Here is a 15,089-nt window from a genome sequence, read left to right as displayed (position 1 = left end):
ACTGGAAATTAATATTGGTAAGAAACTCACCAACTGCAGAGCCGTCCGTGCTAATGCTAATTTGTTCTCTCCGGCCAAACAGTCTCGCTGAACTCTGTTTGCAATTTGCTGCAGCATTTCAAGTCTACGGAAACAAAAGACAGGTACAATGAAACATCTGAACACGTTCGGCAGAGGAAATTCTGCAGAGGAAGCGCGTTTGGCTCCCTCACCTGGGTCCACACACAGAGTAGTTATTGAGATATAGCGGTGTGCTGGACAGAGGCTCGAGTGCTCCAGAGAGCAGGTTTTCAGCCGAGCCCAGGCTGGTCAGAGTGCTGTCACTCACTGAAGAGGTGCTGCTGCAGTACACCAGGTTGCTGTTCATCATAACAGACTCACGTTTACCACCCCTCCATCAGCAGCAGAGAGCCCAGCGGCCATCTACAGTCCCGGACCTGCGCCCTTCTGACCGCACCTGCTTCCAGCCGCTGCTATTTATAGGCTCACAGAAAAGCCAGCCCACAGCAGCAGCAGCCCCAGGTAAAACACTGAGCGTTGCTTTTCATGTGAGACAGATGATCCAGCACAGGTTCAGACAGTTAGGCTGAGAGACGTAGGTGTGTCGCACCACACAACACATTCCTCTCCCTCCTTAACACCCATTTCACTATTTCAGCAGTTCACAGCATCGACGGCAGCGCTGTTACTGTTTGTGACCCTGGAGCACGAAACTAGTCATAAGCAACACATATCTGCCAACAATATACTGTAAAATATACATTTTTCTTTTACACCATTTTGGACAACTTTAAAGGTGATTTTCTCAATATTTCGATTTTTTATTGCACCCTCATATTCTAGGTTTTCAAATAGTTGTATCTTGGCCAAATGTTGTCGTCTCCTAACAAACCATGTATCAGTGAAAAGCTTTCGGATTTTAATGTCAAACAAATCGACAGTTATGACTGGTGACTGTGGTCCGAGGTCACATATAATCATGTGTACATAAAAACTGCTAATCAATATCAAAAGCATGAGTCATTTCCACATATTTCCAGGTAATATGTTTTCATATTAAACTAAATGTTATGAGCAACACAACCGCGAACTGCACAGATGTGACAGTCATTTCCGTGCAGGAAACAAAACTAATATCTCCAAGCAATATGTCAAAAATATTATATATCAGTATTTTTCAAATATATCTTTGCCACATATTTGAAATGTGATTTTAAATAATCACCTACATACATGTTTACTAAGACTGAATGAGAAACGTGTGAAATCAAACAGAACTCATGAACATAATGGCCCCAATTTATGAAACATAAACATCCAAAAACTGTACATCCAAAACAGTAATTTCACCAATTTACATGAAAATGGATTTATAAATGATTGACACAATAGTTGTGTCAATAGTCGTGTTGCTATACTGAATTTGTCGGGATGCTCAAACAAACAAAGCAGTGTTTTGACAGCAGCGCAGTGTTTACACTTTTCATATAACAAGCTGCTCCACGGAAAACAAAACCTCAATAGCATTCATGTTCCTCTCAATAGCAGTTGCCTGGCTGGGGCAGGGCTGACCAGATTTTTTTGTAAGCTAATTTCACTCTTTCAAGAACCATCCATAAATATGAACCACTTTTAAGATCTCTGCACTGATAAAACATCTACTAAATTAAAAAAAAATACTAAAAAGGATATTTTAAGTAATCTTTAATTTCATAGACCATACAGCAAATTTAGCAAACTGTCGTCAAAGGAGGAACAAAATATCTGCCCGGCTGGACCATGCTTTGACCAAACTTTGATTGCTTATATTCTTGTATTCCTTGTGTGTCACTGTACATTTGGCTGAGATATGCAGAAATATGCAGATTATGATAACGAAAAATTATTAAGAATCTAGATGTCAAAAATGTCAAGTGAATTCCTCAGCGGAATGCATGTCATCCACACCCATATTCTTTCATTAAGAAATAGCGATGGAGAGATAGCATGTGTAAATCATCTCATACCTGTCCACTTCAGGCCTCAGGCTCTTCTCTCTCTCCAGCATGGCCACGATCAGCTTGCCCCATTCCTTCTCCACATCATTAGGATGGTACCCTTGAGGGAGCTGGATGCGACCGAACTCCATCCACACCTACATCCCAACATACGTAAGTATGAGTCTGGAGCAGTATGAGCAGTATGAGTAGGGTTTCTACGTTTAAGACACCCCTACGCGTGTCACGAACGTGTAAAAAATGAATGATCAAAAACTAAAAAAAAAAAAAAAAAAAAAAGATACAAACCTCTAGCATTTTGTAGAGATGCTTGATTTTGGCCTTTTCATTTTCTTTTGTTGGTATTTCATTCTCTTTAAACTGTAGATACTGCGTATAAAGTGCCTGTTAAGATAAAAAGGGTTAGTTCTGACAAAGAGTGAAGTGAAGAGAAAAAGACATCGTCACTCGAGTTATGAGAGCAGAACACCTGGACTGCTTCTGCTCAGGGAGAAAGATGGAGCTACTCTTTAGGTCTTTAAAGAGGCTTAATAGTTTTAACGAGTGGGACGCTACCTATTTGCCATGGAAATCCTCTAAGCCAGTAGCGCTGATCTGCCTCAGGCTCCAATAGACTGAGCAATGCTTAATGTTAGGTTCAGCAGCTGCTGATCGCTCAGAAACTCATCTGTAAATGTCTGATATATTTGACAAATCATTACTTAGGATATAGCTGCCCATTCATTAATCAAAATGTGAAATTGGTCCAGGAATGGTACGCTTCAAAAGTCCCCACATGTCTCTCCAAGCCTGCATGTGCGCTAATTGTACTAAGTACTGTCTGGGATAGATTTCATACTTCCAAATCTGGTTTATGGAATTCTTTTTTTATGGTTTAATGAAAATATAGGTTTACATAAACAACTGACATTATGAACTAGCAATTCAGCAAACCCACAGAGTAATGTACATTCATAACAGCAATATGAAAGTGTGAGGCACTCACCTTAAGTTCCACAGGATTGCTGGGGAAATTTCTGTCTGACATAACAGTCACATTGTGTTTGATCCACTGGCTCAGGTACTTCACCATGTTCTGATATTCAACCCATTTAATGTCCACATCCTGTTTCAGGAGCATCAACCTTTTGGTTAAATTCTATATATTTCATCTACATATTTCAGTTGAATTCTAAAACAATGTAAACATAGGCATGATTCCAACAATATGAGATAAATTTATAGGACGTGTCTCTTCTTGGCTTATTTCAAGAATTGCAAGCACGTTTTATTCAAGGTCAGTGTGTCTTAAATGGAAACTATCATACACACTTCATACTCTTCCTCACGCAGAATTATCCGGTGTTCTGGGAAGGACTCCAAATAGCCAACAGATTCCTTAGGAGCTTCCAACTTAATTTCATTTCCTGCATAACAAGCCTCCGACTCTTCCAAGAAACACGGAATGCTTATGTAATGTGAAAAAGTAGACATAACGTTTATTTGCATAGACCAAACTAATTCATCAGGCCACCTAGCTAAAACCTGACTACGGCATAAAGGAAGCTAATTTCATCCTTGAGATGTTTAAGTACTATCAGCCTGGGTATCGTCAGAGCATAAGCATATTTTTGTGTTTCAGTCACTGACAGGTGAAACAGACAGCGGAACATAGCTAGGCACACTCTACTAGAACTCACACAGAGCACGATTTGATTTGTATTTGCACTTGATGATTTGACTTATATGCTAAAACGTGTAAGTATTTTTATTGCTTTGATAATTATAACAGTAAGTGTGCTATTTAATATTATATTTAAATGTACTAAATTGTAACTTCATTACAGATGACACACATTATTAAGTACATAAATTTAAAAATTAAAGAAGACTGTACGAATTGGTTTTGTCTGTGTTTTCAGTTTGCATTTTTCCCTGTGACACAGTTTTTCTTAGTTTCCTGATTATGCCATTTTGTTCACTTGTTTCTTGTTAATTTACTCATTAGACCCTTGTTTGTTTTTTCCTCCTTTTTTTTGTTCTGGCTATGTCAAGTTGCAAGATGTTGTGTTTTACCATGTGGACTGTTTTGACTATCTGCCTCCTTTGTGCTCCCATGATAAAATATATTTAAGTTCGTCAATATTTTTTTGGTTTACCATTGTCATGCTTGTAAGGTCACTTGGCAGTGATTATGCAAATACGTATAAAGTACAGTGTAAAGATGCATGGTTAAAAAACAAAACTCTAATAACAATACTCTTACTCTTGCTAAAGTGTGCTTTTTTTCATAGGATTAGTGACATTAAAGCTACATGTGATTGTACTTACATTTGCACTGATGCCCTCCATACCCTCTGGTACTTTTGGGAAGACGTCGTATAACGTTGATACGTAAGTAATAACAGACTTCTCATCAGGAGATGACACATCCACATCTGCTCGAATGGACAAGCATTTGATTAGTTGTGCATATTTGCAACAAATAATAATCCCTGCAACCTTCCCTCAAAGAAAAATCCATTACAGACAGTTTACAATATTCTTAAGTGTTGAATTCACTGTTTAGTCTGCTGAGGACAGTGTTGGCCATTGAATGCTATTCTAGGATCCCAGTGTTGTTTTACAAATGACCATGAAATGCTGGATGAAATGAAATATTAGACTGCAGCTCTGGTGACTCACTGTATAAAGGAACCAGTTGTGCTGCACTAGAAAACAACACGTCAAGCTGAATCAATGATGGGTCACTTCAGACATTTGGCAGAGTTGTGTTAACTAGCAGCTCATTCTCATTCTGAGACAACGATCACGTCCCTAGAGTCTTGCACATCACCAAAAGAACCAAAGATACTCTATGGTGTCATTTTTGTGAAATGGTTGTCATGAGCTGGATCCAAGTTGCTTCTTAGAGCAACTAGCTCTAAACCCAAGTTGACCAGCTTATACCAGTAGCCATGATTCAAAACATACCTAAACCAGCATATGCTGTTTTTGTTTTTTTCTAATTGAAGCAAATAACCTTTTAAATGCTGTTTACAAGTGCAACCAATAAACTTTGTTTTTGACAATATACTAAAACCTTATGATTTAGCATGGATGAGGACATTATTTTGGCACTGAAACTCACCTTCTGGGTCCAGCAGTCGGGCCACACCAAGCTGCTCGGCCACACCAAATGCTTGCTCTAGGTTGGATCTGCTACTTTGTGTTGATACTCTGCTCATATCAACCAGGTCAGGCCTGAAGCAAGACAACACAGTCTTATTCCACAGTCTCTGCACGTCTGATATCTTTCAGTGTCAGATATGTTTTTATATAACGCACCAAGATCTTGCTTGATGGTGACAGACATTTTCATTTACTCAAACTGACTCTGGAGTAACACTGGGCTTGTGTAAATCCCCAGAGGTGTCAAAGACTTAAATGCACAAAATCAATAGACATCACTCATATAAAGAATTTAGTGTTGAAAAAAAATGACGTCTAGAACAGCTATCATTACAGCCCCCCGAAAACTGTGATTTCTTTCTGGGTTGAAATATAAGCCATGCATGTTCTTGACAGGATTCGTGAGATTCACTTGGAAGGATCATTATTGACTCGTTACAAAACCCCTGACTGACAGGAACAGTCACGTCTAGAAATATCTTTGCACAAAAAAGTAACTATTGAGAATCAAGGTCACCTGAAACTGTTAGAAAAAACATTTCATCAAAGTATAAAGAGATATTTCAGAGATAACTTAGGGAAAGATTTCACCATCTCTAACTGACTGGATGGTTCTTAAATCAGATACAGTTATAGATATAACACTCAAACCTTTATTTCTTTAACATTTTGTAAACAGTAAAACTACATGTTCCAGTTTATGTAAAGCTTTTACATTATCTTTGAAATAGTGATGAATGAACCGTAAACAAGGAATGTGGTACATTTTGACATAATATTCTGATTACCGCCTGTGAAAACAGTAGACAGTACAAATATACAAATGAGATTAGTTTACCAAGAAAAAAAAAATCCAGAAAATTCATGGCCCTTTAACACATGAAACCAGATATATTTAGGTATGTTTTTTTTTTTGTTTTTTCTGGAAATAACCATTGCTGAGCTCTTACCTGTACTTATGGATAATAGCATTGAACAGTCTTCCATCCCTCCACGAGGTAGTGAAGTTGTCGCAGCGGACGCCTACATAGCCTTCGGTCATCTGCTGGGACCACAGCAGAAGTCTCTCCTTGGCTGTCATGTCCTCGGACTCTCCTGTCACGTGGATGTCCGAGATCTGCGGGCAGGAAAGGAGACATGTTTTTGTTAAAAACATCTGTTATAACATAGCTAAGAGTCTTGTTTTCAAACCCTGTCTTGTGTGAAAATGTGTAAAGAACTTCATTTTTAAATGGATTTCAAAAGAATGGTTATTTAGCAGCATTGCACACTTTTCTCAATGTAATTTTATCATGATGTAAATTCTCAAACAAAAGGTTCGAATTAAGTAAGCAATAAGGTACAAAAGGCTGTACTGTATTGTGAATAAATGGGACATTCAGCCATGATACAAAAAAACTTAAAATATAATGTATTTTTGTGGCAAGTTCGTTAAATGCAGTACTTCCGCTAAAAAAAATAGTTCCTGACAGCAACAGTAAAACACATAAGAATGTTCCGAACATGCCTCTCATCTAATGGAGCTTAAATAAAAACTGAGAATAGCTTGTATAAGAACACCAGTATATGTGGTATTTTCTCTCACACATAAATCTGCTTATCTCTCAGCATGAGAAAACGTCTGTTTTCTGCTTTTAGTTTTAAAACAGACTGATTCGAGGCGGAGCTCAAGATTGCCAGTGCCATAACAGTGTCTGAACATATATAATCATAGCTGAAACAGAAAACAAACAGATACCGTAATATTAGTACATAGAACAGTTTTAATGCTGTGTAATTGATTGTTTATGTTGATAACAATGGTTTCTAAGAGTGTTGCTCAGAACTGCTGGGTGAAGCGGTCACAGCCGTGCTGTATCATGAAAAAAACACAGCTGCTGACCAATCAGAATCTAGAAATGGAACTAACCATTTTATAAGAATGAATGAAATACATATATCATGAACATATATCATGTGTATATTAATAATTCCACCTTCTATTTAAATACATGCAAAAAACATTGCAAGAACGTTGTTTTAAAAATATATTTTTCTGTAGCAGATACACAGTCCTGTGTAGTATACTTTCAAATGCTTTCTATAATAACACTGTACATGTTTTTATTATACTGTACATTTTGGATGTCTTTCTTATCTGCCACGCCTACTGTAGGTCAACCAGACTATTTAACACCTAGGTGCTAATAGACACTCCACAATAAAAATGTGATCACTTGTGAGCAAGCAGTGAGCCAAAACTCACTATACCATGCAAATGCGTTTCACCACATATCACAGGCAAAGGAATCATTATCTAACTTACTAATCTAATATTAGCAAATAACTGTATTGTGGCCTTTTCTGCCGTTTCAGGAATGAAGCTCAGTTAGTACACATAGAAAGGCTGATTCGTGTGACATTTGATCAGTGATTCACCAGCAAAGGTTAGCCACTCTGTTTCTTAATTTAGAGCTATTTATAGAAGTCTCCATGTATGCAATAAATCATATAAAAGGTATTTTGAATATAGCCATGTAATATGCTGATGGTGTCTAACGAACAGTGACCGATAACACTCACACACACACACGTGTCCACTGACCATTAGAGATCTCAAATAACTTAAAAGGATTTGCTAAAAAGGATTTGCAGCTCTAAAAACAAATTCCTCGAGCAAAAGCTAGGCCAACACCTACAGATTTCAGAAAACTTGTTTTACCACCACATATTAAAACCAACAGCTCAAAAATAATTCACAGCTTGCTATGTGTACAATACATATACGTGCTGACATTCAACTCAAAAGAATCTGCCGGCCGGTGTAATTATAGCTTGTCAGAAGGCAGCAGGGCACATGGTGTGTAGAACATGAGTGTGGAAAGATTGAGCTATTAAACCAAAAACCAAACACACTTGACCCATGAGCATCTACATTCTAGAAACTAGCTTTTTTATAATGCATGACAGAGTTTCCATAATGTTGTCATTCATCTTAAAAGTCATGGCACCGGATAATCTGGGCTGACATGTTTTGGACAGCAAAAACCTAAAGAATACGGTCACAGCTATGACACAAAGTACCTATTATATCACAAGGTAACATAAAAGTCAACTATTACCCTTACTATTACTTGTATAGATAATTATATTGTGTTTCGACGATAGTGAAGAGATGTTGCCTGTAGATAGCAAGATGATTCTTCTTCTTATGATTATTATCAAGTTAGTAATACTATCTAATTTATAATTTGGGCTGATTTGATCAATCATGTTCCATTTTCTGCATTTCTACAGTATTGAGTAACACATCCCACACGATTCCAGTGAGTTCATGAAAACAATGGCAAATCAGACGAGTTCAGATGAGCATCGCTCAAACAGTATTCAGTATTCAAAGACAATTGGCTACTTTTAGCTTTATGCTGTTTTTTTCAGTTTCCAGCAATGAAACTGTTAAAATAATTAAATAAATTTGCATGATAATATTGTGCATCTTGTATCTCACAAGCTGCAGATGGGATGATATGAAAATTGAGCATATCGTCCAACTCTAGTAGAAAGCTTATTCCCAAGGAATGCAAAAACTGCTCCGATGCACTTCACTTCACACTTCACATCCTTGTAGAACTTAAAATAACAACTTGTAAACACTGACTTTTCTGAGAAACCCGATTTGCACAGTCTGACCACTACAAAGTCGCGGGTTGTCATCTAGCAATTATGGCAATTACAACATGTGCATCATAAGTAAAGGGTGTATGATGTTTAGCAGACATTATTTCTTAAGTAAGTTTAAATAAATTGTAGGTTTACAACATAACTGGCATCTCACATGTTGACAGATGCTGCTATTACCTCCTGGTGTTTAGTAGAAGCATGTTTAATATCTTGTTGGACAGTATCCAAAGTAGCCTGGGAAACTAAACCTCCCGAGCAAGTATGGGCCCTCCTCCGCTTCCTGTGCACTTGAGTGTCCCATATAATTTTGGAGAACCCCTCAGTATTTTCCAACTGATGATCCACACAGCTCCTCGAGGAGCTTTTTCCTCTCAGTGTCTGGAGCATATGTTCCACCGCCCCAAAACTCACCGCCCTCCTCAACTGCCTTCGCAAGAGTTTCTTTTCCAAGACCCCGTCCTTTGAGGCAATGCTTCTGGAGGTCTTGGTGACCCCACGTAGATTATGCTCTGCTGTGGGCCTGCTTTTGTCCTTATTCATCTGATGCACACCTGGTCTTCTGGTTCCACCTCGGAGAACTGGGACTTCTCCAACATACACCCCATGGCTGATACTGGGCTGTCTGGGCCTTGGAGTCTCATCTTGCTCTAAGTTTAATGTACCAACCTGATTTAAGGAATCACTACCAGATGTGACATCCTCCAGGTCATTTCTCCTACAGCCCTCGACTCCATGACTTCTGAAAGAGTCAGTAGCACTGAACTCTGTGGACTTCCTCTTCTTCCTCCTTTGAAAGTATCGGCGTCCACTGAGCTCCTTTGGTCCAGGGCTGATTGGGGCTTTCGTGGGATCAACATAACACTCCTCTTTAGAGCCCCGCACACATCCACACATATTACCCATGGCACTGGCTCATACTAACAAGGCTGCCCATGAAGAAAGTTTCACTTTTTCCTGTCAGCTGTTAACAAGTTTAAGTGCTTTTTATCCAAGGAAATAACAGCCATCTTTTCCTCTGCAACTGATCTGGTCACAGAGGTGATGTTAGACGAATAGTCCCAATATCCAAAGCGGAGCAGATGATATGAATCCCTCTGAGACTCCAAACAATCTTCTGCTTCCTGTATTGCACCGGCCTCGCTCCACAGTCCAGCCCTTTCTTCTCACGCTGCCAACACACTGAAATCTCTGTGACCTTTGAAACAGCACCCTTTGCCCTGATCCTCCAGAACAAACACTATAGAGATCGAGGCGCCCGGCAAGCAACAGAAACTAACGCTGCTGTCACAGCTGAGGAAACGTCACAGTCCTCATGTGATGTGTAAACACTGCCACCCCCGGAGCCCTGCTGGTGTTGAGTTTCCCCAGGCTGACTCCGAGGCTATGTACTCAGCGATCGGAGGCTGGAGAGGGAGAGAGAGGGAAAAGGGAGGGGAAAGGGACTGACTCTCATCCGTTCCCTGACAGTAACTGTGAGAGCTCTGGGAAGTTGAGCCACTCGATTAGGATGTACCAGGCTGAGAGAGAGTCATGGCCTGTCATGTGGCCTTTAAAAATAACAGACAACGTGGCTGGTTCTGGGGCATGGCAAACTGTGCTGCCCCAGATGACAAAGCTCTCTGTTTGCTTTTTACAAGAGCAAAGCTTTCAAAAGGATCACGTCCAGCACGTAAAACAAACAAACATAACCAGTGGTCTTAGATATGGAAGATAATAACTTATATTGGCTACATAAAATCATTTGGAGCCATAGTTGTAAAACATAATTATCTTATACAGCAAGCTATTGACCAAACATTCATTTAATTAGTGTATCAGTATATGCTAAGGCAAGAATTGCTAACTGTTTTATGGATCTTATACAAGGGGCGAGACTTACTGACAGCTTGTTCCAGTGCAAAACATCTTTTTGGTTTGGAAGGGCATGGGCATAGTTATTTCTGTGGCTGACATTATTGCATATGCATAAAAAACATTACAAATAAGTGTGTAATATGTCATTATACATTACTATGACTCTATTTGATACTGTTTAGTGCTGACACAACCTGTATTGGTAAAAGCACTATATATAAATAAAAGTGATTGATTGATTGATATGCATTATAGGAGTTTCCCTTTCAGATGCAAAAATTTATTGAAGGAGAGCATTTTAATGAATCGTAAAGAGCAGTTGACAATTTAGTGTTATTTGAGCCATTACTTACACCCCAAAAATAATGTCTTAAGTCATTTTGTACGTTGTTAGTAGTTTATCTACACATTACCATCGGTTATGCTTGTTTGTGACCTGTCACTATTTTGTGGTGCTCTTGGTAGATTAGATCTTTAAGGAAATGTTCTGTCTTTGTTCTCGAAATGTGTTCATTGTCAGTAGATCAACTGCAGAACTGTCCACTCCCATTTGTGCTTTCATGAGACTGCAATCTCTCGATAATTTGACCTGTTTCATAAATCTGGCCAAATATGTGCTAATACTTTTGCCACATCTTACCGCTATAATATCACAGAGACTTTAGCGTGGATCCCTTTAAAGATATCTAGAAAACTCTAGAAACCATGGAACATGCTGCAGACTGCTTACATTTTAGCAATGGGGTGTAGCGGTACCAAATAAAACAGGATAACAATGCAAATGGAAAGCCATTAGACTGACTGCTTATAAGGGCTTACTGTAAAGTACTTTTTTCTATTAACTTTCCTATGCATTTTAGATGACAACATCAAAGTATATGAGGAGTTTCTGCATGGGCAGTGGTTAAAACAATGATGCGTTCGTTCAGTGTGCCCAGATATTGTTGTTGATGGATATTGTTTTGGCGTAAGCTCTGTCACTTTCCCTTTATGGTTGCAGACTCCTCTCATACTCTTTTTAGGGTGTTAGCTTTGACAGCGAGTGATTCCACAGAAGTCAGCGAGGGTTGCCGTTAAAAACTGACCTTGTTAAATAGAAAAGTGGATGACTAGTTCAAATTCGATGCCACAGAACTATTATTCCCATGCTACTGCACATCCATTACCCTGCATAAACAACATGCTAGCCAGGTCTTCTTCTGTGTGGACATGCTATAAACACAAACAAATGAATGACTCTGCCTGGAATTTCCTGCCAAATCTGACCAGACAATATAAAATTTAAATCAATATTTATTTCCTTTGTTTATACTAGCTCGGTAAAACAATTTTGTTCTTTCACTGTGCCTGCACAACGTTCTGTAGTGCAGTTTTAGCCTAAATTTAGCCTAAAATTAAAAAAATGATCAAACATCACACTGTTCCATATTATTGCTGGAGGTGATGTTAAAGAAACAGTTCACCAAAAAATAAAATGTTATTCACCCTCAAGTAGTTCCAAATCTGTATAAAATTATTTGTTCTGCCGAACACAAAGGAAGATATTTTTTTTGTAAACAGGCCGAGGGTGAGTAAATGATGACCTTTTTTTACCACGATAATCCCATTGAGATATAAAATCTCTTCCTCCGGGGAGTCCTGGCCAAAAAATGGCAGCACAAAAAATTCTAAAACCTGAATGATATTCATTTAAAAGTTTATTTTCGGTTAATAATTGCTTGGGTGAACCATTGCTTTAATACACCCTGAACACACCCCTCAACTTCAAAGCATGCTTATAAGGCAAAAAGGACAAGCAAACTTCTAAAACAACATAATGGCTAATGCCAGCTTGATTCAGAGCCAAATGTTTTTGATGGCATGTTCAAACAGACAGTATTCAGACGGCAGCTGTGGATATTGTATTAATGAATACAACACTTTGGTTACATTATTTGTTGCCAAGAGAGATGCAAACAATACAATTTGCATGCAGCGAATTGTGATACTTTGTTTGTTGGAAACAGATTGAAAACTTTCAAAAAAAGAGACCGGAGGGCAAACAAAAAATGAACGCGGTTCAAAAATCATCCCTGAGAGACTAATGTCTAGGCAGAGCCATCAAAAACAACTCTAAGTGCCCTGTAACTGCGGATCATGAGGGAACAGGCCCACTAGCGCCGCATGCCCAACGGCTCGCGTGAGACTGACAGCGGCAGGTGCTCCTGCACGGCCCCACGCTACCTGTCAGCAAGTTTTATGAAGCCAAGCATTATTTAACACATTCTTCGGCTGTGCCCCAGATATCGATTTTTGAGTGGTTTTGTAAGCCTTAGCCCACTGTGGGCCGTCAGGGAGACTGGGTCAGACTGGATGGCGTGAAGAAGTTGTTACAGCCTGCCTTTTTACTGCATGTGAATCAGCAAGAGCTCCTGCGACTGCTAAAATGCTTCAACCGTAACATCACTTCAAACCGAACACGCAGCCGAGCCAAGGATATTAATATCCTACTGCAGTGAAGGTGGGACAGTGTGCCTGAAATCTGCAGGACTCTCCAAGGGAATAATGACTGCATTTTACACATTTGAACTGTTTTGTTTGGAAATGTAATATTTAAAAGGCCAAAGGGATATCATGGGCAAAGGCCTTCGTCTGATGCATGTGTGCAGACTCAGGAACTCCTCTCCTGCTCGGTCTTATATACTGTACATCTGATGCAGTCTCACAGGCTCAGACCTGCAAGTGCGCAGCTGCTGCAGAACCGGTGTGTGACCTCCACATGAGCACAGATTCGGAAAATGCTGAAGGAAAACTGACCGAATGTTTCTTTTTTTAAAAGCCTGTCGCAAACTTGTCAGGTTGACTCATCAAGCACTTTTTACATACGTGTAATGTGCAATAAAAGCATTGTGTGTATTCATTTTCCCCCATTATTAGGAAGCATACAAAATCTTAACCATGCAAGACGGATCTTGTGTATGTAATAACGCAAATATTTTCCATGTTCAGTTACTACATGTTGATGCTAAAAGCAGTTACTGAGGAAAATCACATAATTGAAGATTCTGGCACAACACAGAGTTTCATTAAAACAGGGAAATGTTCCTGCATGAAGAAGACGCATTACAGAAAATGAATTAAGAGCGAAGGGGGCGTTAGTATGTGAATGAACACGCTCTGCAGACTAACAGATACAGCTCAACTCTCCTCATACTACCACAGCAAAACGAAGACAAACTGAAGGCTGGCTTGAGGAAGCCTTGAAACCTGAAGCTTATTTATGGACTTTTTTAGAGGTATATTCATAGTTTTGGCTCGTTTCTAGCAATCGATACTATATTTTCTGAAGCTCTTTTCAATAAATATCTGCACACGCTTGAGCTAATGTGGGTTTGCACATACACGCAATGACCTCTTGAGGTCAGAAAATGAACTGCAGTTCCGACACATGACCAGTATTTCACATTGTCAGAATCAGCATAATCATATTTTGAGGAATAAGCAGTTGGAAACACCTGCATCAAACATCAAAGTAAAAAAAGACACGATATAAATATGTTATGAGACTTGAGTGACTCACCTGAAAGTGCAGAATTATGGTCCATATTAATCCCAATGTCAGTTTTGGGTTTCCGTCCGTTATGTCGTCGTTCCTGATGTTCACCAGCTTCACCTGAGAACGCAGTGAGATGATAACACAGTCATACAGTGCTCTGCAACACTTTCATAACGACATAAAATATGTTCAAGTAATGTTCAATTAGATATTAGACTGTACATAAATGTAAATCTACACACTATACTTAAAGTCGCAAAATAATTTGAGAATGAGGTATAACAATAATAATAATCTGCAGGGTTTGATGTGATGTGAGCTAATCGATCCTTAGATTAAATCACCATCGGTAGCGATTTATGATAATGCTTTTATCCCTCGGTCAGAACAAAGCATGGCAGACTTGTTAGCTGCAGTATAAACCAAGCATAGGATATATTCCCGAAAGAAGCTGCAATACCAGGTTTACAAACATAGATGGCGACAAAGAGGCGAGACTTGCGGACTGCAGCTTTAATTATGTATTTTATATATATATATATATATATATATATATATATATATATATATATATATATATATATATATATATATATATATATATAGAGAATATCTACAAAACCATATGTAATAAAATTTAAATAACAAAACGCATTAATAATACAAGCAAGACTATTGTACTGGTTTAAATACATGGCTATTTACATTGACTCGTTTACTTCATTCATTTGTAAATCAGATGAGAAATAAGTATTTGAAGGCGGAAAATACAGCACGTTTATTTATACTTCACAATTGATATACTATGCTTACATATTGTTTAAACACTCATATACAGATGCATATACTGCGTGCAATACACTAGATTGAATAAAAATATTTTACATTTTACA

At 38.6% G+C, this 15,089-nt stretch overlaps 1 protein-coding gene across 6 annotated transcripts in view; it reads right to left on the bottom strand.

Annotated features, from left to right (window-relative positions):
- dst (dystonin) overlaps positions 1–15,089 on the bottom strand; it is a 127,385-nt gene that overhangs the window by 80,422 nt on the left and 31,874 nt on the right. For 4 of the 6 annotated variants that reach the window (XM_043234553.1, XM_043234559.1, XM_043234558.1 and 1 more), the window contains exons 8-15: positions 14,221–14,313; positions 6,098–6,264; positions 5,107–5,219; positions 4,308–4,414; positions 2,983–3,102; positions 2,286–2,381; positions 2,007–2,134; positions 31–124 (exon numbers count right to left, since the gene is read on the bottom strand). In XM_043234553.1, the coding sequence (XP_043090488.1) occupies positions 31–124; positions 2,007–2,134; positions 2,286–2,381; positions 2,983–3,102; positions 4,308–4,414; positions 5,107–5,219; positions 6,098–6,264; positions 14,221–14,313 (918 nt within the window). Of the gene's footprint in view, positions 1–30; positions 125–212; positions 429–2,006; positions 2,135–2,285; positions 2,382–2,982; positions 3,103–4,307; positions 4,415–5,106; positions 5,220–6,097; positions 6,265–8,984; positions 10,063–14,220; positions 14,314–15,089 lie in introns of those variants that run through there. The other 2 variants (XM_043234554.1, XM_043234556.1) reach the window with 2 other exon arrangements.

The sequence above is a fragment of the Puntigrus tetrazona genome, unplaced genomic scaffold (assembly GCF_018831695.1).
Source record: "Puntigrus tetrazona isolate hp1 unplaced genomic scaffold, ASM1883169v1 S000001170, whole genome shotgun sequence".
NCBI classification, from domain to species: Eukaryota; Metazoa; Chordata; class Actinopteri; order Cypriniformes; family Cyprinidae; genus Puntigrus; species Puntigrus tetrazona.
This window is presented reverse-complemented; position numbering and strand designations above follow the sequence as displayed.